The sequence below is a fragment of the Oreochromis aureus genome, linkage group 4 (genome assembly GCF_013358895.1).
Source record: "Oreochromis aureus strain Israel breed Guangdong linkage group 4, ZZ_aureus, whole genome shotgun sequence".
Taxonomy (NCBI): Eukaryota; Metazoa; Chordata; class Actinopteri; order Cichliformes; family Cichlidae; genus Oreochromis; species Oreochromis aureus.
The window spans coordinates 9,436,584-9,461,156 of NC_052945.1; the positions used below are offsets into that span (position 1 = coordinate 9,436,584).

Genomic DNA, 24,573 nt, shown 5'->3' on the forward strand with positions numbered 1-24,573 from the left:
GTACTCAAATGCCCTCCACAGTCACCACATTTCAATCCAATAGAGTACCTTTTTGGATGTGGTGGAATGGGAGATTTGTATAAATTTGCAGCAGCTGTATGATGTTATTACAACAATATGGTTGAAGAATTAAGGCAGTTCTAAAAGCAAAAGCTTATCCAACCTGGTACTAGGAAGGTGTAACTAATGAAGGGACCAGGGAGTATATATAAGTCTTATGCAGTGCATGCATGAGACATATTTAATTGTTATTTAATGTGAAAAATAAGCAAAAAGCGCCATATACTGTGAATCTTACTACAAATAACACCCAAATATTTAAAATCATTTTTATTTCTGTTTCTTTCTTGTTTCTTGATTTTAGCAGAGCTCCATATACTAAATTCCTCTTTCCATGCTTGGATGCATATTTTGCTCTTTAGTGTTGGAGTTAGCAACAAGGGTAAAGTGCATTTAGCAAACTTCCTACTCTCAAACAAACTTATTCATTCAATGAACTCAGATTTTTTAGAAGGGGCAACACATATGGGTTCTAGCTTTAGCACATCTCTCCTGACCAGAAGAGGGAAAAAATGACACGATGTTAAGGCACGAGGGTAGAGCTGGTGTTTAAATTGTAGATCCAAAGATTGCAGTGGAAAACTTGAGTGTGAAATGCATCTTTTATCCCCACAAATATGCAGTTGGCTCTTTGCAGACTGGTTGTGGCAACTGATTTGTTTTCTTTGAGAGCGTGCTCTGCTCTGTGTGGGTTGCTGCAAAACAGCAGTGCAGGAAGAGCAGGCAGAGACGCAGACAAGATGAAAGCTGTTCTCAGGTATGAAGATGAAGATCTCTTGCCACATCCGTTAAAGGATTGCAACTATAGCTGTGTACCAGTCTGATACTGTTCACACGTAAAGACAGTGATTGTGGTAAACAGTCGATTTTCTTATGCAGGCAGATGAATTAAAAAAGACCTGTATGTGATGGTCAGATAAAATCAAAAGTCATTGCTGTATTCACAGTACTGGCTTTTTATGTCCCTCTCAAAAAGTATAGAATACATGCAACCGCTTGTTCAGTTCTTTCTGAGCCCCCATGAAAATTGCTGCAAGCAGTTTAACAATGCCAGGCTAGTTTGGTCAAAATAGCTATATACAGATTTAGATATTACACCACCCTAAAGGCCATTGGGGTGTGGGCGTTAACAGATGCTGCCAGGCTTAACCATAGGTAGCAACACAGACCAACACAGACCAACTTAGAAACTGAAAGGGCTTTCTCAGCTGTTGCTTCTCCCCCTGGTCTCGATCCTCCCCCCTCGCAGCCACATCATTGTCCCATTAATCTAAAAACAGGGACATAAATCCTGTCAAAGCTCAATTTACTGAACCTTCTTATTCCAAACACCACTTACTTCATTTGATAAAGGATTAAACATAACTTTAGAGAATTCAATAATAAACACCTTCATGGACCAGATGAAAAATATTAGTCATCAAAGCTCTGCAGCCTCAGCCATCCATCAGAAGCCTATCAGAGAGGGTTCTAAGCAAAAACAAATAGCTGTTTTCTCAGTTGGGACTTCATGACATAAAAAAAAACAAAAAAACAGTCACAGTCTGACAAATGTGATTTCCGAGCAATGGAAGATAAAAATGGTGTCGGAAATTTGGTTTGATTGAGAATGATAAAACTAAAAGGAGGTTATGAGGACTATAGGTGACATAAATGTCAGAATCTGAGTAGAAGAAGATGCCGATAGAAGACACAGCAAACCGAGGAAACATGGAAGCAAAATGTCAGAATGTCTGACTCAGGAGAGAAATGGAAAAATGTATTTTATCTGGCAACTGAGCATAGGAGGAGAGGGTGGCGGTGGTAGTTTGTGGTCTGGGATATTAAAAAATGAGGGTAGTGCTCGTCAAACGTGCAGAAATATCATTAAAGAAAAACACAATCTAAAAGAGAAAATAAGCAGAGAAAAAGTGTCTTTTAAATCCATAAACCTCTAAACTACAAATTCTAAATAAGCACTTGGATGTTTTAGCAGACAGAAGATTGTCTATAAGGGAATCAGCAACTAACTTTTGTTGACGTTTGTATCCTGTCTGTTGTGGCAAACTCATGCAGAGGGAATTTCCTGACATGTTTGTAGTGCATTTGTTTCATGTAAAGAAATATTTCCCAGCCTAGAAGATACACAAAGACTACCGATGAGAAAAAAACGGCAGATCAGAGCTATTTTATTTTGTACTTAAATCTGCTGCCCTGTCAGTGTAGCCACAGCCTACAAACTGCTGCTCACACAGCTCAGTGACTCCCGTGACACCAGGTAGTTGTGACCATATGTCATCCGAGCCAAGGGAGGGGTCAAAGGTCGGCTTAGTGCTAGTGATTACCTGGTGAAGCGTGCCAGCTCTCTGTGTTTGTTTGCGTATCCATGGTGACAGTCCAGCAATCTCCTTCCTTAAAAGCGCATGCACGCACACTTCCCAACAGCATCGCCACAGCCCTGTTTGTCACCTGATGAGGTGATGAGGTCAGCCAGTAAATAATATTCAGTGTAAAACTATATGGGGACTTGCCAAACTCTGCTCAAATCTAATAAGCACCCTTTTTGCTTTCTTGTCCGTGGAAAATGTGTGTGGGAGGAGAAAAATGCTTTGAACCTCAGCTAAGTAAATCTTTAAAGAGGTTAGCCTCTTGGCCTTACATCCATCCCACCACAGTGCCATTGGGGAGAGAGATTGTGGTTTTAGTTTATGGGAATACTTTATCTTTAAAAGGTGAAACATAAGCAAAAATGATGACAGACACCATAAAATAGTCAAAAAACTTTAAAGGTGAAGGTATGCTTATACATATTACTGATTTGTTCGCTCCTGCGTATGTGTTTCTATATGTATATATGTATTTTGTTTGTTTATTTTTATCACATGACCTAGAAAACAGTATTTTATGCTGCCTCATTGTGACTTGCGTGATGAACACGATAAGGGGATCAAAGGTCAGACGATATTTAATCTTTGTTTTCTGCAAATGCCACGCATGCCACTCTTATAACTATCGATTACAGCCATATTAGTATCAAGGGAAGCATCATATCTCTGACTCAGGGATACAAAATAATTCAAGTAGGATCCTTAATTCTCCACTGGTTTCTTGGCAATTGCTTTGGGTTAACAAATAGTCTCTCCATATTAATATAGAGTCTATATGGCACTTAGATTTTGTTTTACTACCAGCCTCAATCTTTACCTGAGGTACACTAAGTGATATTTTGCCATAGTATGGCTTTGTCTTTCTGTATAACAGTCAGATAAGACAGTGGACCTAAAAGCAGTAAGGATAGTAACAAAAATGTCAAACAATAATTGCAATCAGCCCGTCTTCCGTCTCATACTTTTGGTCGTGCTACTTTTTTATGAACAATTGTGCTAAAAATGTTTCTGAAGGACTTTGATAAAACAAAAGCCACTGGGCCATTAAAGTCAAAAGGATTTATAGCTGTAAGGAAAAGGATGCGAACATTTTTCCTAAAGTTAAAGTACCAAATGGAAAATTGACTGTTAGATTGGGATTTTTCTTCCCTGTGTGTTTGGCATCATGGTAAGTACAGAAGAAGCATAAGTGAACCATCAAAATCTTCCTGTAGGACTAATGAATCTATATCTATATATAGAGCACATTTCATGGACAACTGGTCATGTGATTTTTAGCTCTATTTGGGTCTGGCAATCTCACAAGATATACTCAAGTCTTCTATGGAAAAGAGTTGACATTTATAATAAGCAAAACGCACAAACATACATTGGATTCATGCAACAAAAATGCCGGTGCTTCTTCATATAAACTGTCCTGCAGGAACCTGATCCACAGCTCATAAATCTATTTTTTCACTTTCTGCCAAGTCTCAGATGGAAGAAATCAAGATGAAGAGAGGTTGGACCACTTCCTCCTTTTCTACGAAGATCATTCATCTCTTTTTGTTGTAGCGAGCTACTGTTTCCTGTGTTTTGTTCTCATTCATACGACCAAAACTTTTTCAGTTTTGCTGAATTCACAATTTGGCTCAAGAACCTTGTGGACTTGAGAATCCAGCTGCTCATTTACTCTCATAATTTAATATTCTGTTCCTTCTATCTTTCTTTGGCTTTTTTACCTCTACAAGACCTCCCAGCGAGGCATGTACTCTAAAGTGCATGTACGCTGTGAGTGTTTCCATCGGCCATCAGCTTAGCACTTAAGGACCCCACAACTATGACTTACAGCTCATGTCGACAGCCAGATATTTATATGTCTCCTCGGGCCTTTGTGTTCTTTATTTACCACCTTAGCTTTAGTTGACCACATAACAAATCAGACAAGAAGTCGGTCACTAATGAATGAAACGTTTCCCAAAGTAAGTAACAATCTAATTTTCCACAGGAAGGAATAGGGTTTGTGTGCCATTTCACTAAAGTGCTCAGGTGAAGCTGTAGTTTTACAATCCTGTGAAGGATTAGAAGAAGTGAAATATTTAACTGACTGAAACTGGCAAAAGAAAATGTAAAACGAATGGCCCTCCTAACAATATGCAAAGAGTTGGAGAGTGTCCAGCTTCCAGCGGTCTACAGCTCCTTCCTCAGACTGAATAGGAACATAAAACATTCTGCCAGAGAGTCAGACTGATTTAACCACCCTCGAGCCAACGTCTGTGGCCATACTGAGGGCGTACCCTTACATTGATGGAACACCCACCCATGACAATCCCTCTTCTAATTCAAAACCCCTGAAACCCCACAGATGAAGACAGGGATTAGTGCCATCTGTTGGGTTTTAACATAACCTTGCTAATTAATTCTAGTGATTTTAAACACGGTATATATGTTGGGTTAGCGATCTCTCCACCTGTTTGTTCTATTCCAGAAATGTCATGTTTTTATTGCACGCCTTCTTATCTTCATTCACAACTTAGGATTTGTTATAGACAGCGACTCTTGTGTTATTAGAAACTGAATTGCTCTTTTGTCGCTCCTCCTCGTCTATTGAGCGAAGCGTCTGTCAGAGAAGACACCATTGTCACTTTGAGGTTTTTTTTTTGGCTCTGTGCTGACATTCGCCTCTCTGGCCATAACTCTGAGCTCAGTGAGCATTTTTCTCACACCCCCTGGGGGACAGGAAACAACTCAGTCTGTGACTGCAGCTTTCGAATATTTGTGTCACATGAACGTTGCGATAGCAATATGGAGGGACGATAAGAATGCAGCACCCATGTGCTGGATTTTAAGGAATCTCTCTGCTGACACAAAGCCATGGTCGAAAAATAGAAGCTAAAACTTGACTGAAACTAGAAGCACAATACATCAGCACTGAAGACCGATGAGTTATTTGAAAACAAAAACTCTATTTGTTTACTGTAAAAACAAGCTCACGGTTTCTTTGATTTTTTTTGCAGTTATATAACAAGACTTTTTAATATATCATGTTGTCTTTAAAACAATAACCATTTAAATGAGGAGTGTGAACCTGTGAAAGATTATTTGCCTTAGGTTGCACGAAGAAATTTAAGGTTTCAAACAAAAACATAACATTCCCAAATCAGACACAAGAGCTTTCCGGTCCATTTAGTGTCATTTTCACCTTTGTCTAAAGAGGAAGATTAATGAGGAGAACAACATGTCTGCTGCTGTTTGTGAACCAAAGCACTGATCAAAGACTGCGGAGACAGACTGGTCATATGATCTGGCTAAGCCTTGAGAGTCAGACAGCCAAGATAGTCATGAATTGAACTAATTCAAAGCTCACATGGATAAGGCCCAGAGGTGTATTTACTCTTTGCTTTGATCAGCTTTATCTCTTCTGAATCTCAAGCTGAAATTATTTGAATAATTTTTTCTAGAAAGTGCAAGAACATCCTGATACAATCAGATAAGTATCAAAGATTCTGTCATTCCAACATACATTATATACATGGACTCGCTGGCCACTTTGTTAGGTACGCTTCTTCTCAACTGCTTGCTGGGACAAGTATCTAATCAGCTAATCACACTGCAGCAACTCAATACACTTACGCACATAGAAATGGTCAAGATGCTGTTGAGGTTCAAAACAACCACAAGAATGGGGAAGAAAAGTTATTTAATGGACTTTGAACTACTAATGGTATCAGGGGAAAAACACAAACGAAGGATCAAAATAAGACACCAGGATAGGCTTAAGAGCTCAATGTGCTGACAAACCAGATTCTGCTGATCTACTGGTATTTCCCTGCAGAACCATCCTTGGTTTGCAGAGAATAGCCCGAAAAAGAGAAAGTATCCAGTGAGCAGCTGCTCTCTGGGTGAAATACCCTGCTCAAGTCAGAAACAATGGCAGGAATGTTTCGAGCTGATAGGAAGGTGACGTTAACTCAAATAACCACTTGTTGCAACCAAGGTATGAAGAAGAGCATCTTTGAATGCACAGCATGCAAAACCTTAAAGCACATGGGATAGCAACGGAAGACTCGGTGCTACTCCTAAGAGCTAAAAACTTGCTGCTTCTAGCAGGATTGTGCACCATGTCGCAAAACTCACATTATCTCAATCTGGCAATTTCCATCATGGATATACAGCTAACAAATCTACAGCAACTGGATTATAACAACATGTCAATGTGGACCAATGTTTCCATCACCTTGTTGAATCTATGCCATGAGAAAGCAGAACAGGCAAAAGGGGGTTCCAGCTTGATATTAGCAAGGTGTACCTATCAAAGTGACCAGTGACTGTACATGCAAACTTAACTTGGGTTAAAAATATATAATGAGGTCCTATATAATCAATGTCATATATTTATAAGTCACAAGAACCATTTTATTCCAGGAACTGGGTACATTTACATAATGATGGTACTGAAGGAGTTATAGTCACTCTGTTGTGATTGAAGTTCTTTTATGCAGAAGGAATGAAAGGAACCTCTCAAGTCAGGAAACACAGGTGTTAACCAAGCCGTTTACTGTAAGTATGCAAGGGTGTGAAGGACGCGATCACCACCCATGTTTTCAGACACTCTAATCCTGTTACCATCCTTAAATGAGCAGTAAATATTGAAGGAATGTGAAAGTGAGTTCATCGTGTTCCACACAATAGAAACTGGAAGCTGGAACTTTACTGAGCTCAGTATAGCTCATTATTATGCCCTTATTAGGTTGTAGCATTCCAGTCATGCCCACGATGAAAGAATGCCATGCGTGTCAGTTAAAACCTGCTTTGTTAGCTGTGGCAAGTTGTGAAAAACAAACACCTCATATACCGTAAGCAACAATATTTTTGGGCTTCTCTCCTCCATCTTCTATATTATCTGCTGCTTCCATAGAAGTCATCTTTCCAAACCTAAATTATAGGCCAGAAATTCTTATGTAATAATTACTAAGTAAGATAGACTGTCAGCAAAAATATTTGTCCCAGATATAATTGAGTGATCTGCTCATGTTAGATGAGTTTTACAGTTCTCAGAGGATCATGCAGCACAGCACGTTTCCCAGAGCTTTTTTTTTGACCTTTGCTCCCTCCTCACATTAACTACAAGACATATTCAACCGCTGTCTACAACAAGGGTGTGTGAAAAATTCACCAGCATGCCACAGTGACCCCTTCTATCACTGTCAAATTGTACCTCAGCCTTTGACTCCAGCTAAACTAATTTTTCAAGCATGGGCAAAATATTAGGAGGAGTAGAAAAGATTAACATTAGTAATAATATTAGTTTCCACTGACATGACATAATAGAGAGTTATGTGTGATAGGCACGTAGCACCATTTACAGTAAGAACAAACATACTTTAGGGACTTGGCTCCTGGTCATTTTATGAGGAGGAAATGATGCTGAAGAGGTGATAAGACCCAGATGTTCTTTGGGAATGTTTTCTAAATGCATCCTTCGCTCAGGCAAAAAATAACAAACACGTCTAATCAACTCGGTTTCTTTGAGATACAAACATTCATTTAAGGAGGTTTTTTTGGTCATAAAAGGCACAATATTATTCTTCGGATTCCTATTTTTAGTCCAAGGTTTGGATTTTAATGTTAATTACAGTCTTTTGTTTGACAAGACATCAGATTCTTCTTAGTTTTTAGGCTAAGTCCAGGGTTCACAAGGAGCAGCCCACAGGTATGTGATGATGTGATACAGCAGTTTCAGCTCTTCTCAACAAATACATGTTAACTAAAGCAACACTGCTGGTTAAAAAAACAGTACACTGGCACTCAGACGTCAGAACTTTGAGAAACAATAGGCCAGATTAAAAAGGAAAGTTCTAAATGCATATAACAGAAATGCATATTAGCATTAAAAAATATTTTTACACATGATTATTTGTAGGGTTTGTGAGGTACTTCTTTTGTGCATAAACTGATTTATTTTATATATAAAGCTAACTTTTATAACATTAAAAAATATCCTGACAAGGATGAAGCAAATTGTGACAGGAGGCAAAACAGGAAGTGAACAGAAAAACAATAGTTGTATATAGAAAAGCAAATTTCACCCTTATACTCTAAGCAACTGAGATTCTGTGAGTCATTTGGAAATGGATTAATCTGTTTTCATTGGAGGGCATGACTATCTCTGATTCACTGAATCCTTTTCTCAAATATGGCATAAACAAACCAGGCAAGGACCACACCAAAAAAGAGAACCATGGCGACAGGTAAAACATTGAACCAGAATTGGTATGTTAGAAATGAGGTTAGACAACAGTACTCCCTATTCTCTTAATAACAAGAAGTACTTTGCATGCAAGGGACATGCAAGGCCCGTACTGAGAGAATGTGACAAAGGGTGGTGAGAAAACACGATCATTTAAATATGTTAATTAGAAAAAGAATAGATAACGTTCTCACACCGATAGTTAAGAGGTTTGCATGCCACAGGTGCATGAAATTTGGCTCCTAGGAGCTGAAAGCCTACAAAAAAATATTATATAACCTTGGTGTGTCCTGGGGAGTGTTCTTTTAATTCTTAGCGCGACAGTTACTGTCTCTGTGCCAAAGTTTTACTAGAGCTTACATTTAAACAGAAAAGCAATAAAACGTTAACGGTTGTCACTCAGAAAAAGACCCGTTTTACACGCAAACAGACACTAAAAGCAAACTTTGCAATTAAACTTCAATATTCTGGTCTAAAGACTGCCCATCTTGACAGCTGAGAACTATGTGAACTATGTGCATTTGAGAGTTAGGGGAAGTGGGTTTGGTAAGCATCTGCACATGAGAAAACAAGAAAGGGCTTCGGAAAAAGAAAGGCAGAGGCACGTGTGAGTGCAAAATGCAAAAACACATTTGCAGTTTCAGAGAAAAGGAGTGTACTGCGAATGAGCTGTTACTTGTTAACACAATGCATAATGCAATGCCTGCATTCTTGGTTACAGTGTTTCTAGGCTAACTGTAAACAAAGTGCGTCCAGGTAACCAGGTGTGGGGTGGGTGTGCTCCTGATTTCATCAGTGCGTGTGGGAAGCGTGATAACAATGCTAATAGAGAAGCATTATTTAGAAATGATTCAGATAAAAAAAGCGAATCACCCAAAGAAATTAGAAGAAAGAGGAAGTGCAGACTGAAGGAAAAAGGAAGCATCTGTGCCAAGTGAGAGTGGTAGCGTTACTCTCTGCTTGCCTTTACTGCTGCAAACTCTTTTTGTACAGTATCAGAGATACACCAGCATACCTGAGTCACTTACATGCCTTGACACACCAGACATCGCTTTATATCACCACATCACAGCGAAACACTGATGCATGGGCTGCTTGCTGTTTCTCACCAGCTGCACCTGGAGCAAAGACACTGCAAGCTGAACAAGAATTTAAAACGCTGAAATATCTGCTGCAGGGCATTCTCACTATATCCACCAAATATTTATGAAATGATTCATTTCTAAGGCTTTAGTTTGACGTTTGATGATCTCCACCAAGCTGGATATGGAGTTTCTCTTAAAAAATCTCTTTTGATCAAAATCAAAATTTTGATTGTCCATTTCTTGTGTATGTTATCTAACGAGTTAGATCTCACAGCAGAGAAAGCTTTTGATACTAAGTCAGATAGATTTATGTCTGTCGACCAAACAAGTTTTCATGATGGTGCAGCTGCAGGAGGCACAGCGTACACGCTAACACTGTGCTGTTTTGACATTTTGCTCAAGATGCGACTAAGATATCAGTCCACTGAACTAAATACAGGCCAGGTCTAGTCCCATGACAGACTCCAGTGCTTAAAGGCCCAGAAGAGAACAGGAACAGGATGTCCTCAATGTCATGACGAAAAAGAATGTCTAGAAAAGTTAATCCAAGACAAGAAGACATTTCCCATGACACAATGCTTGACATTTCCTGGACTGCAGAGGTTTTATACACAAATGGGTCCCGTGGAATGCCAAACCGGCAGGTCAAGCAATGGCCATCTGGGTTACGGCTGACGTAGAGCCTCATGTCAAACGGGGTCATTTAAAAAAAAAAAAAAAACCCTGAAAGATCTCTGATATCAAAATCTCTGAGAAAAATTTAACAAAACATGTATAAAATATAATGTCCTCCCATGCAACTTGTACCTTATGACCTTTACTTTAATGGCCTTCATCCGAAATACTGATGTCTATATTTGTTTCCTTGACTCACAGCAAGCACACTGAATTATGGAAGTACAGCTTGTTTACCAGTAATGCTTTTTGATTGTTTGGATTTCTTAAGAATAAAACTTTTACAACAGTATAATTTTTAAAGGATAGTAAATAATGAGCTTTTGTGTTAAAATAGTTTACCTTCTATACATCAGAAAATGCAAAAATGTGTTGATTCAGCCTCAGTACATGTGAGCTCAAAACCCTTCATACTTTCCACTTATCCTCTCCTGTTTCAGTTATGATGATTTTACCAGGACCGAGTAAGCCCCACTGCCTCTACAGTATGTTACCATGTGAAAAACTGTGAAAAACTGGTCTTTACAGAAGCAAACCTGCCATGAGCTCCAAGGTTGTCAGAACGGAACAATTCGCAAAAGCCACATCTCTCAACAGTTGGCAGTTTTTAAGCAGGCATGCAATATAAAGACTGTTTGGGTTTTATCTTCCTGGATGAATTCTCAGAATGGGGAATACATTCGATCTCTCGCTTGGGTCCCAGTTGTGCAGTTGGTTTCACAGGACAGGGGATACCGTCTATTTTTTTCCTGAAACATATGAGTAATAAAGCCAACTGCAACAGACAGAAGCCCAGAATGACTCCCACACACGGACAGTTTACTTATTTTTGTAGTTTACACGTGCACATTTTATTGAGTGAAATAAAAGCTTTCAGGTGGCTGGATGGGAATTAAAGTTCAAATCAAATAAAATCAAAACAGCTTAGGCACATTATCTACTGGCATGTAGACAACACGAGACACGGCGATCAAATTATACCATTTGTGTGGCATTTCTGTCTTCAAAGGAACAGCGTTCGTTTTATTATCTGCATCAACTGTGCAAAGACTTTTTACTGACTGTAGTTTTGATTAGACAACACGACACAGAAAACCCTGACCTATATAAGAATCAGAGTCACAGCAGGTTTGCATGTCCTTAAAACCTACAGAGAAGCAAACAAAAAAAGAGATGTAATGATGTTAGAGCGCCCCAATATCATCAATCAATATTTAGCAAGTATCAGCCTCAAGACAACTTCATAAGACTTTTGTTTTACTGTTGTTTTGGAGAACTATTGAGATTACATTATCTCACATAAAGGCATGACAGGTAAGGAAGCTCTAATATACCTGCCTCGAAATCTTTTTGTGTTGTACTACACGTATATAAAGAGGGAAAAGTGTCGAGAAAGCTACTTAGTTTACTTTAAACGCCCCCAGTGAAGCCTCATTTAACCTTGTTATCAGGTATAGCGTGACATTTAAGTTTCACCACAACCACAACTACACGTCTTCAACTCTTTCACTTCTGCTCATTACTCTCGTATGGGATATCCTGTTGAGCCCATCTGGTTCTGAAGCCACTCACTGCCGTTGAAACCCTGCTGCGTCTACATCACATGGGCCTGTTGTGGAACAGCAAAGTTCAATGTGACTCTCAGTCCATCGCAAGGGGAGCGCATGAACAGACAGACAGGAGCAGGCTGGCATGCTTTTCCCCCTTAAGTACTATATACAGTAGCTCTTTCACTATTTGCCCTGTGATCTCAGTGCAGAAGGCCAGCCTGCAACCTCAACTGCAGACTCCGAAAAATGCCACAAAGACACAGCTCTGTATGTGTGATATCCTTGTTTTTTTCCATCAGCAGCTGTGAGATCTGCAGAAGTCTGTTTACTTTGAGTGCTGTGAGCCGGTCCAGCTTAACAGGCATTTTAAAGGCTTTTCCAGGTCAGTGTGCACCTCCACTAGACCTTGTCTTGATAATTATTGGGCCAAAGGGAGCCTGTAGGCCATGTGGAGCAGGAACCTCCCATGGGAGATAGAATGTACCACGTTGCCAGAGTGGACTGAGAGACACCTAATGGAGGACGTGCAGCCTGTACATTTCGGATTAAAGGAGACAGAAAAAGATGCATGCATAATCAGTTTTCATTTTCCAATGGCATTTGCGCATAGCAGCCACAGAAAGTTCCATGCTTCTCATCAGCTTTTATTCAACAACTATAACAACGTACATATGAACATATGTGCATACGGCATGCATAAAGCATACAGCAAAATAAAACCTGTTAAATTTCTGAGGTCAGCCAGTACAAGAGTCTGAACAATGCTTGGGAGTTTAAGATATTTGAAAGAGCTTCAAGGCCTGCTGTTATCTGTCCCACAGACTCTGGGACAGCAGCCAAGCTGATGCCATCTCAAGGAGAGGAACGCAACAAAATGGCAGGAAATTCCTACTTGGTTTGGTCCCATCAACATAAGAAATTCTTTTTAAATCCGCCTGCTGAAATGTTCCATAGAGATGCAAGTTATTTTGACTTACCAGAAACACTCAGCTGTAAAAGAATGCAAATGTTATGATAACAACTTAGGGAGACATTAAAGAAACAGTAGAATTGAATACACTGTATGATTCTTAATAACAATTTTGTGCTGGTTCTGAATAGAAAGAAAATTTACGTTAAGTTTATTGTAAATTCTGACAGTTCATGATCGCTAAATGGTTGCTGAATTTTTAATATATCTTATCTATACTTTCTTGGGCGCCTATTTAAAACTCACGCCTATGCAAATATTAACTTAATTTAATCATCAGGATTAAGAGCTTGCATGATAAAACACCTGAACAGAATCCTTGTTGAAATTGAAATATATGTACTTCCTCGTTTATTTCCTCCCAGTATTAAAAAACCCATTTAGTTTGCAGTTTTTATCTTGGAAATGCTTCTTTTCCAAACACAAAGGTGACAAGACTGAAGATTACGTTAGACTGGTTTTACACCTTTGCATGAAAACACTCGATTTTTTCCCTTCTGCTTGAATTTAACGCAGCTTCTAATTATAGAAGCTTATCCTTAAACGTGCGAACAGTACAAAAGAAAACTCTAATCTCTCTCAAAGGGTCATTTAATACCATTTTTAGAGAGGTTTTTTTTATCAGCTGGTGTAGCATGTGGAGCACAGAATACGTAGACCTTCACCCAATACAAATCTGTAAACAGGATGTGAGTCAACGACCTTATGAGAACAGCACTTAATGAACAAAACTTAAACTTGATGACTTGATGTCCTAAAATAAATTCCATTGTCCCCTTTCTCACTATTGTGAGCCTTATGTTTCTTTTCCTCGATCAAGGCCCCAGAGGTCAGTGTGGCTTTAGTTGTGTGGTACAGGTCCAGTACGGGGTTTTGCTGCCACCTGGTGCTCATGTCATTGGTGCCGTTCAAAATGACACATTGTTAATATGTTAAAAAACAATGTTGTCCTTTCTCTAAACTAATATGTTTTTCTGAAATGCACACACACTTATTATATTTCCCCAGCCAGTCTATATTAAGAATATTGCTGGAAATTTCATCATCCACCCAAAAACATGACAATCTGTTTTCCACGCATCTCAGGTGGAGGGAATGAAACTATATCAACAAGGACATGAGAAAAAAATAGAAGGACTCCAGGTGGCTGATAATGGGCAGATGTTTAGTCTTAAATGTCCTTGTGATAGCGTAAGATGTAAAAACACCGAGAAGAGTTTTCAGATGCCTCCATTTTATTCCGTGGCTCATCCTCCTCACTTTGCTCCAGCTGCTCTTTTTATGTAGGTGAGTTAGGCTCCATGGATAAAAGGGTGGTGCTGATCACAGGCTGCTCCTCGGGGATCGGTCTCAGCTTGGCTGTCCGGCTTGCCTCAGACCCGGACAAAACATTCAAAGGTAACCAGAGCTGTTTATGTGTCAACCGTCTCCTTGAGAATATACATTACATTAAAGACTGGCTTTTAAGAACCATTAAAACCACTCAGATGAATTATACTATGCAATTTTGTGTGACCTACACAAATAACTTAGCAGATGTATCTTCCATGCGCATTGTTAATTAAATGTTGTGTGAAACCCATTTACCTCCTTGGGAGTCAACTCTGTAAATTCCTTTTTACATACACATTTAAACTCATCATTAATTGAAGCTTTCTGTTCAGTGTATGCAACAATGAGAAACTTGTCCAAAAAGGAGCGTCTTTTAGAGAGCATGAAAGGCCTGCACAGGGACACTTTGGACATACTCCAAATGGATGTGACCGATCGGCAGTCCATCCTGGATGCAAGAGATAGGATTGTGGAAAAACGCATAAACATTCTGGGTATGGACCCGTGCCAGTGTGTTCCAATTAGGATTGGAAAATGTGATTTGAGTGGGTTAATGTGCTTATCCTCGCTATTTACAGTGTGTAATGCTGGTGTGGGTTTGATGGGGCCACTGGAGGTGCAGTCTTTGAACTCAATGAGGCACATCCTGGAGGTTAACCTCCTAGGTACCATCCAGACCATCCAGGCATTCCTGCCAAAGATGAAGGCTCAGAGCCAGGGACGCATTCTGGTCACTGGCAGCACCGGAGGCCTTCATGGTGAGAAGTGCAGATGGTTGAGAAATGTCAACAATGTTCCGCATGTGCAGTTTTTGTAGTGATTTGATGGAAACCCTATAATTAGATCATGTTGATACTTGTTACCATGCATAAAATTTCCAAAATAAGCTTCTTGAGTTTCTTATAGGGCTCCCATTTAACGAGGTCTACTGTGCCAGTAAATTTGCAATAGAGGGAGCATGTGAGAGTTTGGCTATCCTCCTGCAACACTTCAACATTCAGTAAGTTTCATAAGTTGGCTGCATGTTGTCTCATTAGTTCAAAGACTACTTGTGTGTATCAAATTGTCAAGTCCAAATGCTACATCCTACAGTGTGAGTCTCATTGAGTGTGGTCCAGTCAACACCGACTTCTTGGTCAACCTGCAGAAGACGGAGCTTGGGGATACATCTCTCCAACAGGTTGACACCCAGACACTAAGGCTGTATGAAAAATACCTGCAGCACTGTAGATCTGTTTTCCAAAATGCTGCACAAGACACTGAGGATATTGTGAAGGTATGTTCCATGTTTACAGAAAATCATGACTTCATTAACAATGAAAAGAGTTCATTTTCTATTTGATGTTTTAAACAGTGGCAACATTTAATTACATTTGCTTGATTTTATAGGGACAATGCATTTTAAGTATGACAATTGTTGTCCATAGTTGGCCTTTTACATCCACAATACACAGCCTGAAAGAACATATTATGTTTGCAGGCTGGCTTGCAAAATAAGAAAGGAGTTTAAATAATATTAAATCATTTTAAAATACACTGAATCGTTTTCTTTGGTCTGTTAAAATAAAATTAATACATCCCTCAACACTAATCATTCAGTGATTTAACCCAGACATTGATCATTTTAGAGCTCAAATAAAAGAGTGACCACACACATATGCATAAAATTTATTTAAATCTCTAAACGTGTCTACTATTATGTGTTTGTTTTTTCCTGAAGGTATTTCTAGATGCCATCCAGTCACCTAGCCCTGCCTTCAGATACTTCACCAGCACTACTGGGGCACCTGTAACCCAACTGAAGGTCACAGAACCAGATGAATCATACATCAGTGCTATGAGCAAAATCATTTTCTCAACTGAGGAGCAATAATTTTGTAATGACTGCACCACTTCATGTGTAAATGTTGCTCCGGTTTTACTTTATGTACACAGGTTAATGTTTTGCTCAAATACCCTTGACTCCTGAAACACAGTCTAGAGTAGAGTTCACAGAATCTACTCCATGTGCTATTTTTGTGTGAGGCCTAAACATAGTACTCCTTATCATAAAACAAAAATGTAAAAATAGACTCTGTTCTAGTTGGTGGAGACATTTTTGATAAGCATTATGCCTGATGCTTGAGTGATAGAGCAGTTTCTGCATTCCTCTAGTTCCACCCACACTAGCTTGCATATTTTTACTCGGGGCTATCGTGCTCCAAATCACTGCATTCATTATAAAAGTCAAAACACTGTGTGCAAAATTGTCGTAGGCGATTTTTGATTTGCTGTTTTAAGCACAAATGGTCATATAGGGGACTTCTGTATGAATGACAGACACTATATGTTTCTTTTCTATAGCTTGCTTAAATGCTTGCTTTAAATTTCCCATTCTGGCATAAATATGTAAAGAATACATAAATAAATGAAGTTTTTAAATACCTGAAATAACTTGAATAATTTGGCTTGTATTCTTTTTGTGAATTTATCTACAGGTGCTATTGTGGCCCCTGCACATTATCTCTGTCTGTAGTAAGGGAAAACTGCTGTGACTATTTGATAATGCAGATAAAGTATCATAAAGCATATTTCATAAGTATTCATTGTTATGTAAGGGATTATGTGAAACAGTGAAATTGTGCAACAGTTTCCATTTATACAGCTAGTCCTGACTCCTAGCTCTGTCCACTGATCATATATATTCCCACAGAAAACAAACAAATGACCTAATTTATAGATAATTACATCATAACTGGAAATTTAACAAGTGTGTTTTATCCCAGAAGCCTGTATGTTGTAGGCAAATTTTCTTATGTACCCATTACAAAGGGTTTATGCTAATATCTATCAGCTGATTGACTACAGGCCTGTCAACGATTATATATAGCTACTAAAATGCAAGTACAAAAAATACTATTTCAGTGACATCTTTACACAACAGTGACATTAAAAAAGACAAACGCTAATAGAAATTATGATTCAAGATCAGGGAAACAAAGAACGGCATTGAGTGGCTTTCCATTTTAAATAAAAGGAGTTTTAAATACTAAGGAAAGTAAAAAAAATCTTGTTGTGTTATAATAGATTACAGGGATAATCTTAACATACTGACGTTTAGCTTTTAAAGCAATGAACTCTGTAAAGTTAAATGTATAAAGACTGAAGGAGGGCCAGCTGGCACAGCATCCATTCCTTGTGTCTGGCTCAGTCTGGGGTTGTAAAGCCCATGAGTAGTTCCTATTCTAACATGAGACAGGTTATCTTGTCTGCACCTAGAAGTCTCTGACCTGTCCTTAATAAGACTAATGGTGCTTCTTAAACCCTTCCCTTCTCAAGTGCCCTAATTCCACTCTCGAAGATACTTAAATGGATCTTGCACCACCTCTTCTCGCTGTGTTACCTCATAGCCACTTAATTCAGCAACACTTAAAGGCATGCTGACTTTCAAGTGTCAGCTGTATTATGGAGATCTGTGTAGTAAGAATTAGGCAACAGCTGTTGTATAATGTATGAAAACTAAATCTAGTTTTTCTCCTGTCTCAAAGCTAGCCTACTTCTACATTAAACATTACCTCTACAGTCACTGTGAACTTTACCTTTATTACTCTGTATTAGAGTCCAAGTTCATCATGTGCGCACATCATGTGCTTTCCTGGACTCGAGTTGGCTTGATCTTTGAAACCTTAAAAAGTTCTTTGAACTTGGTTGTCAAACACTTTAATTCAGTCACAAATTAATCCTAGGGTTCATGCAGCTGACTGAATGTGGCCCTGCCTTTTCAACATGTGGGTTATATATAAGGCTATGCAACTGTAGATGGTCCTAGTATCACTTCATAAATACACACTAAACGATACAAAATCTACTTCTAAGGCCTTTGCACACATTTTTGAGGAAACACGTGGTTCAACCCGGAAACCGTAATAAGAAACAGCAAAACAGAAATCCATTGAGAATATAGATCCTATTGCCCAACATTTTTGTAACTGTCTATCTGTGTAAATTGACCTTTTGTGACACAAACAAAAAACAAAAAAACTCCACATTTTGAGAGTAGCCTAGCTATTTTTTGTTCTAATTTAGGAAGTATTGCTGTCTTAATCGCCGGTGATTTAAAGTTCACCTCAAAATGACCTGATTGGCCAAAGGCTACCGCGCTTCCCGTTACGTCACTGCTCTTTTATTAGATAAGCGGTGCGGCTCTTCATTCGGAACAAAGCCCGGTGTTCCGGTTACTACAGCTGGTTTGAACACCTTAGTACGCGTCACCACAAACTAGGGGAAAAAATGACCAACAAGGCGACTCCTGTTCTCCTCAAAGCGCTGCTGGAGCTATCTGAAGCCCACTCTTCAAAGGTTGTCCGGGGAAACATTAAAAGAGCAAATTTCAGGTGAGTCAAAGGAATTTTAAAACGAAGGTTTGCCCAGGTGGGTGTTTGAGTAACGGGCATTTGCAGTTGCGCTTGTTTTATTGGTCACAGGATAATTCAAATATAGTTTAATCTTGTACATTTTTTTTTAGGAATGGTAGGTTTAATTTGTAGTATTTGAAAAAAGTAAGTGAAGCAATGCTTAAGATGCACATTTAACAGACATGGCACTCTGGCTTTTCTGATACTACATACAATGGATGTTAGCATACATGTTTGGCATTGCCTGTGGGGAAAAATACTGTGTTGATGGCCATACATTAAAATATTGTGGGATTTTAGCATAGTGATTGAACAGATGATTAAAGAGCTCACAAATATGATTTCCTCTCCTCAGGGTCTTAGGGTCTTGTGGGATCCTGGAAGCAAGAAGGGCAAGCCTCCAGTTCTGCCCCAGTACCGGTGTAAGCACACCAAGCCGAAGCTTCATTAACCTGGCAGCTCCCATCAGTAACCGCAGGATAGAGTACACGGAGTGTCGGACGTTGGGGTGAGTGCCCCCTTGCAAAAACAAAATAACTGAGTACCTTTTACTATGTGCAATTAGTTTTAAAGTGAACAGTCTTTTTGGGTCATATTTCAGGCAGAGCTGAGTTAGTTTAATCCTCTTATCTTGTATAGCAGTCTACAGAATTTCTTTGGGTTCTGGATAAACCTGAAAAAAATGGATCCAGAGGATAGAAACTGAAGTGTTTCTGGTTTCATGTGACTGTGTGTTCAGGTATACTCCAGAGCAGATGTACAGTGTGGTGGCCAATGTGGACCAGTATCAGCACTTTGTTCCCTGGTGCAAGAAGTCTCGGGTCATGAGGGGGCGAAACGGTGGCCTCCTGGCAGAGCTAGAAATCGGTTTCCCCCCTCTTGTTGAGCGATACATCTCTGAGGTCACTATTGTTCCAAACTACCAAGTCAGGGTAAGTCTCCAGTCTCTTACTTTTTAATCAACACCTACCGAAACACACACATAAAAACATTTATGACATGTATGACATGTGGAAAGCTCTTTTTACTGTAGGCCACCAGTTAAGATGAAACAAATCACCGTTTCAAGATGGAAGGAAAATATGACTGTCTTAATGCCATCATTACATTAAAGTTTTTATTTTTTTTTACGGGCCTGAGGCTTTAATATTAGACCTGTTTGACTAATAAGTTTTCTGATAACAATTTCAAATTACTTAAAACAAATGTGCTTTTGCATGAAATTATTTGTAAGATTTTGATTTTTAATCGGTATATTCCACATTTTGCACAACACTGTAGACAGTTTTCATGAACATAATGCTTTATTTGTAAGTTGTTCCTACAGAAATAAATGTGTTGGTTTTTTTGTGAGTTTGATGCCTTGTTGCAATCCTTGATGAAGAGTCAACTGTTTTCAAACAGGCTGTATGTACTGATGGATCTCTCTTCAGCCATCTTGAAACAATATGGAGGTTTTCCCCTGGAGACAGAAACGCAGCAGACTCGTGCAAAGTGGAATTCTATGTAAGTGTTTGTGGTACACTTAATATCTGACATTGGAAGCCATCTGGTTGTGCAGCAATACGCATGCATAAAACTACACTGACAGTGACCTTGAAACAATAAAAGCCAGTAATGAGGAAATTGCATTAATGATTAAAGGAGTTGAGAAATTAGATAACATACTTGGGTGAGACTAATTTCTTGTTGTAAGTTCTTGTACGGCTCTCAAGTGGATTATCAGCTAAGAGGAAGTATTGAGTAAAACCTTATTATCGTCTAAATTTAGTCTTGAGTATCACACCAGTGTCCCTTTAGGCCTGAAATAGCCATCAGAGAACAGTGTTAAGGAGCTGCTAACAGGAGCGTGACCTTAATGTTAGCACAGATTATCTGAAAATGTGCCAGGAAGTGGTTGGAGTAGAACATTAGATAAGTTAAATAAGGGATGCTGTGTGAATGATTACGTACTTTAAAACGCCTCTGCTAAAGATGTGCTTGATTTCTATTTTTAGTTTGATCTTTTTCTTTCTTTTAAGTAAATGTCACAGAAGAGCATCTCCTCAGCAGTTTCCTAACAAATGTGTCCCTACTCTGTAGGTATCATTTGAGTTCAAGTCTCTTCTGCACTCTCAGCTGGCCAGCGTCTTCTTCGATCAAGTGGTTAAGCAGATGGTCAGTGCCTTTGAGTCACGGGCAGCAAAACTTTACACAAACCAGGAGGAGCTACCGCTGAGGAGGTGGTCGGCATGAGGCGACACCTTTGACCTTTCGTCCATCCAGGTGCTTTTGGAACCCTGCCCGCCCACTGTTTTACCTGCTATTGACACTTACACAGGAGAATGGATCTTCTCTTTGCACCCATAGTATATTTTTGAATTAACACGCACATGGAATACACTTAAAGCTATTTATTTGTAAAGCACAAGTTGATTTCTTTACCTTGCCCTACATTTATTTATTTTTGTGGATTCAAATAAAGTTATAGTTTTAAGGCTTATGTGGACACTTTGAAAATTGTGAGTTAATGTTCTGAAAAGTGACTGCTACTGAAAGCTCAAATGTGGTTGAAGACCTCATCCTATGCAGTATTTATCAGTGGAATTAAAATGTCTTGGTTTTTTGGTAAACTCTCTGCTCTGTTTGTGTCATTTGTAGCATTTAAATTTTCTTAATGTTTCCATGTACTGAGCAACATCTGCTCCAAGAAAAGATTTCCAGTGTAGCAGACTAGTAACTTCTTACTCCTCATGTTTGGGGAAGTGTTCCAGATAAAAAGCACTGTCAACCTTGATGGCTGATACTGGCAGACAAGGTGATAGCTACCAATGTCGTGCGCTGATATTGGTTATTTTGCATGATTTTAAAAACAGAATAAAAGCGGTGCGTTGGAGTGTTTTTGCAAAGCTATATCTGATTGTTCCTCTATGCACCTAATTTATGAAATAGAGCTGCAAAGTGGATTTTCAGTTACCCATAACATGTGCTGGCTTTTTGATAACAAGCTGCATGTTCCTCCTCTTTATCCCGAAGGACACTGCTTTTCCAAACTTAAGTATTTTCATTACTGTTAACACAGGACAGTTTGTCTGCTTTGTCTGTCCTTTTAATATGCTTAATTTGCATGTTTTTATTAGAGTGTGCCACACTTTAACTCCACTGAAAGAGGTTTTCAGATGTAGCTCTGAATCTGTGCAATAATTTCAATGACTTGAATTTCTGTTTTGATGTGGTGCCACCTGCAGTTCAAATCCCTTCAGTGCTGATTTTTAGCCATGTATCTCTGTACAGAAATTTCTCCCAATTCTCTGAATCTGTTAATATTATGCTTTAACCTTTGTTGGGAAAAGCCAATTCAACTCATATATACTGTGAGGATATAATTACAATTTCATATTTAGAAATGTTCTGAAATTGTTGACCTGTTTTTCCGAATGGGTTTCCTACAATTGCAGGCTATGTGCAATGGTCTCTTATCCTTTAATGTCGTTCTGCCTGTGTTGTTGTGTTTTTTTTTTTTGTTTTTTTTTTTTTTTTTATAAACCAAAAAAAAAAAAATTAAAGGCTTTCTTACTGAACATTTCTGTGTTATTCACTGTGATCATGGGGGAGCTACTGATCCAGTAATCTAAGGAGCTTGGAAAGAAAAGCCACTGGACTCCAAGTTTCTTGAAGCCGTTTCACCTCTCATCCGAGAAGTTTCTTCAGTCCGAAGAGCAATTGGTGGAGGAGTGAAAGAAGCCATCTATCCACCAAATTCAGTTCAATGGGTCGTTCAGTGGTCGTAAAGTGGGTCTTTACGTCACACTCCCTCTCGCAGCCTGAGATCATCTAATCAAAGGCTGTTGGTAGTTCCCCGAACACGTTTTAAGACCAGAGGTGATAGATCTTTTAGAGCTGTGGCCCCCAGGTTGTGGAATTCTCTCCCTCCATCTCTGTGTTGCCTGGATTGTATTTATTCTTTTAAACATCATCTTAAAACTCATTTATTTAGACTAGCTTTTAATTAGATTTGTGCTGTATGTTTGATTGTACTGTTTTATATTATTGTGAAGCACTTTGTGGTTTTTATCCTGTGAAGAGTGCTATATAAATCAATAAAGTCTTTCATTTGGTCATTCAGTCGGTCAGAGGTCAAGGGGGGGATTCCCATTCATTTCCTATGGTGGTAACTTTTGACTGGGAACACTACAGATGTAAGAAGGTTGATTAAAACACTCAAAATTCATCACTTTTATATGTTCAAGTGCATAGTGTGGAAGATTTCAGATGTAATAAAAAAAACCAAACATGAGTGTTTCAAGTTTTAAATCGGTCAGATTTGAGCCCACTCACATCTTGGGTCATTTAATCTCAGTAAGTCCCATTATAGGGTGGCGGGGCAAGGTCTTGTAATGGGTTCACCCGAAACCTTGGCTGTTAGTGACCCACACCTGTCTTGATGCATTCTCAATCATCCAGGTAAGTAAATCTCCAAAAGTTGATTCTGTTCATCTGGACGTAGCGTTTTCAGTGGGAGACGTTTCTCGTTTCGCCCACTGAAAACGCTACCTCCAGATGAACAGAATCAACTTTTGTTGACCCACACCCGTTTTCTCACCTTGGCTCATGTGATTGGGCAGATGATCAATAGTGGGTCAAAGACCCTCTTAAAGGACACTGCCAATAGGGTTTAAATTTGGGACTCTCCACCAATTGGTCTTAGAACTGAAGAAGCTTCGTGGTTGAGAGGTGAAACGCCTTCAAAAAACTTAAAGAAGTCCAGTCGCTTTTCTTTCCATGCTCCTTAGATGACCATGACCAGCATGACTGAGAACCTTCACGGACGCACTGATCCAGTAGCACATATAGCACTTAACTGTGTAAAAATATACCATTCATCCTATATGTTCCACACTGATAACACTGGTATTAACTGTCTTTTGCTGTAAGCTATTTCCTCACTGTCTCAGCTCCAGTGGCCTAGAGTGTAGTTCTGGTTGAACTCACTGGATGGCAATGCTCTGCCATCTAGTTATGTTTTATGCATTGGTGGTCTAATTTTGCAGTGTTTGCAGACATGTTAAATTTATGCAGGTGGGAGCCATAGACATTTTAGTTCAGGTTAAATGTCGACTATTAATATTAAAAAAACAAAGTTTGAAATAATTCTGATAATTACACTTAAATTATGAACTGCTGGTGAAATATCCAAACAAAATGGCATTATAAACTTGAACAAATAGTCACAAAGAGCAAATTGGTTTACTGTTAACAGGAGGTTAATTCTTACTAGATTAGTCGTTATCACTTATCACTGTGGCAAATTTGGACATGAATTTTGTTGTTTGTTGTTGTTTACTAGAAGATAGTGAAACTTCTTCAAAGATTCACTAAACTCCTCCCACATCCAGATGATTTCTACTTCCTCAAAAGCAGAAATCAAAGGCATTCTGCCCGCCTGTACTAAAGTGCCCCGGGTCAGCCAACTCTGAAAGGCCCCAAACTTCAGCCACGTGGCTTCATTTATCTCACTAAGACCTGAGATTACCTCCACAACAAATTACATTTTATATCTATATTTTATATCCACATGCACACCGTAAACATAATTTCTGAACAACAGTTCAGCTGAACAGGTCTCCCCATGGTAATTAGTGACCCTGCCGGTATAAACACTGGCGTCCTCTGGGCCAGTTTTGGATAGAACCAGGGTAAACTGACCACCTTTCCTGTGCTCTGTTTGCACAGTGGAAGGCTCCACATCACAGTCATCCCCACACAATTATCTCTGGGTCGGGGTATTCTGACAAGATAAATACGGGGGTGAGATGAGGAGATGTAAGCAAACAACATACAAGAGCAGAGCTGTTTTTGCATTTTCAGAAGTTAAGCATCTGGAATGTGAGGAATGTGAAAGAGAAGTACAAAACCGTCTAGATAGCTATTGT

At 39.1% G+C, this 24,573-nt stretch overlaps 2 protein-coding genes across 2 annotated transcripts; both read left to right on the forward strand.

The window, feature by feature from the left end:
* The first annotated feature begins 14,135 nt into the window (after nucleotides 1–14,135).
* On the forward strand, nucleotides 14,136–16,715 carry hsd17b1 (hydroxysteroid (17-beta) dehydrogenase 1). Its single transcript, XM_031729965.2, has 6 exons — nucleotides 14,136–14,333; nucleotides 14,600–14,761; nucleotides 14,846–15,025; nucleotides 15,174–15,267; nucleotides 15,360–15,543; nucleotides 15,988–16,715. The coding sequence occupies exons 1-6, from the start codon at nucleotides 14,237–14,239 to the stop codon at nucleotides 16,138–16,140; spliced, it is 870 nt and encodes a 289-aa protein (XP_031585825.1). The 5' UTR covers nucleotides 14,136–14,236; the 3' UTR covers nucleotides 16,141–16,715.
* A 1,720-nt stretch (nucleotides 16,716–18,435) lies between these two features.
* si:ch73-141c7.1 (coenzyme Q-binding protein COQ10 homolog, mitochondrial) lies at nucleotides 18,436–21,273 on the forward strand. The gene is made up of 5 exons (XM_031729903.2): nucleotides 18,436–18,640; nucleotides 19,017–19,169; nucleotides 19,401–19,593; nucleotides 20,066–20,167; nucleotides 20,744–21,273. Exons 1-5 carry the CDS (start codon nucleotides 18,537–18,539, stop codon nucleotides 20,894–20,896), a joined length of 705 nt encoding a protein of 234 aa, XP_031585763.2. The 5' UTR covers nucleotides 18,436–18,536; the 3' UTR covers nucleotides 20,897–21,273.
* The last annotated feature ends 3,300 nt before the right edge of the window (nucleotides 21,274–24,573 follow it).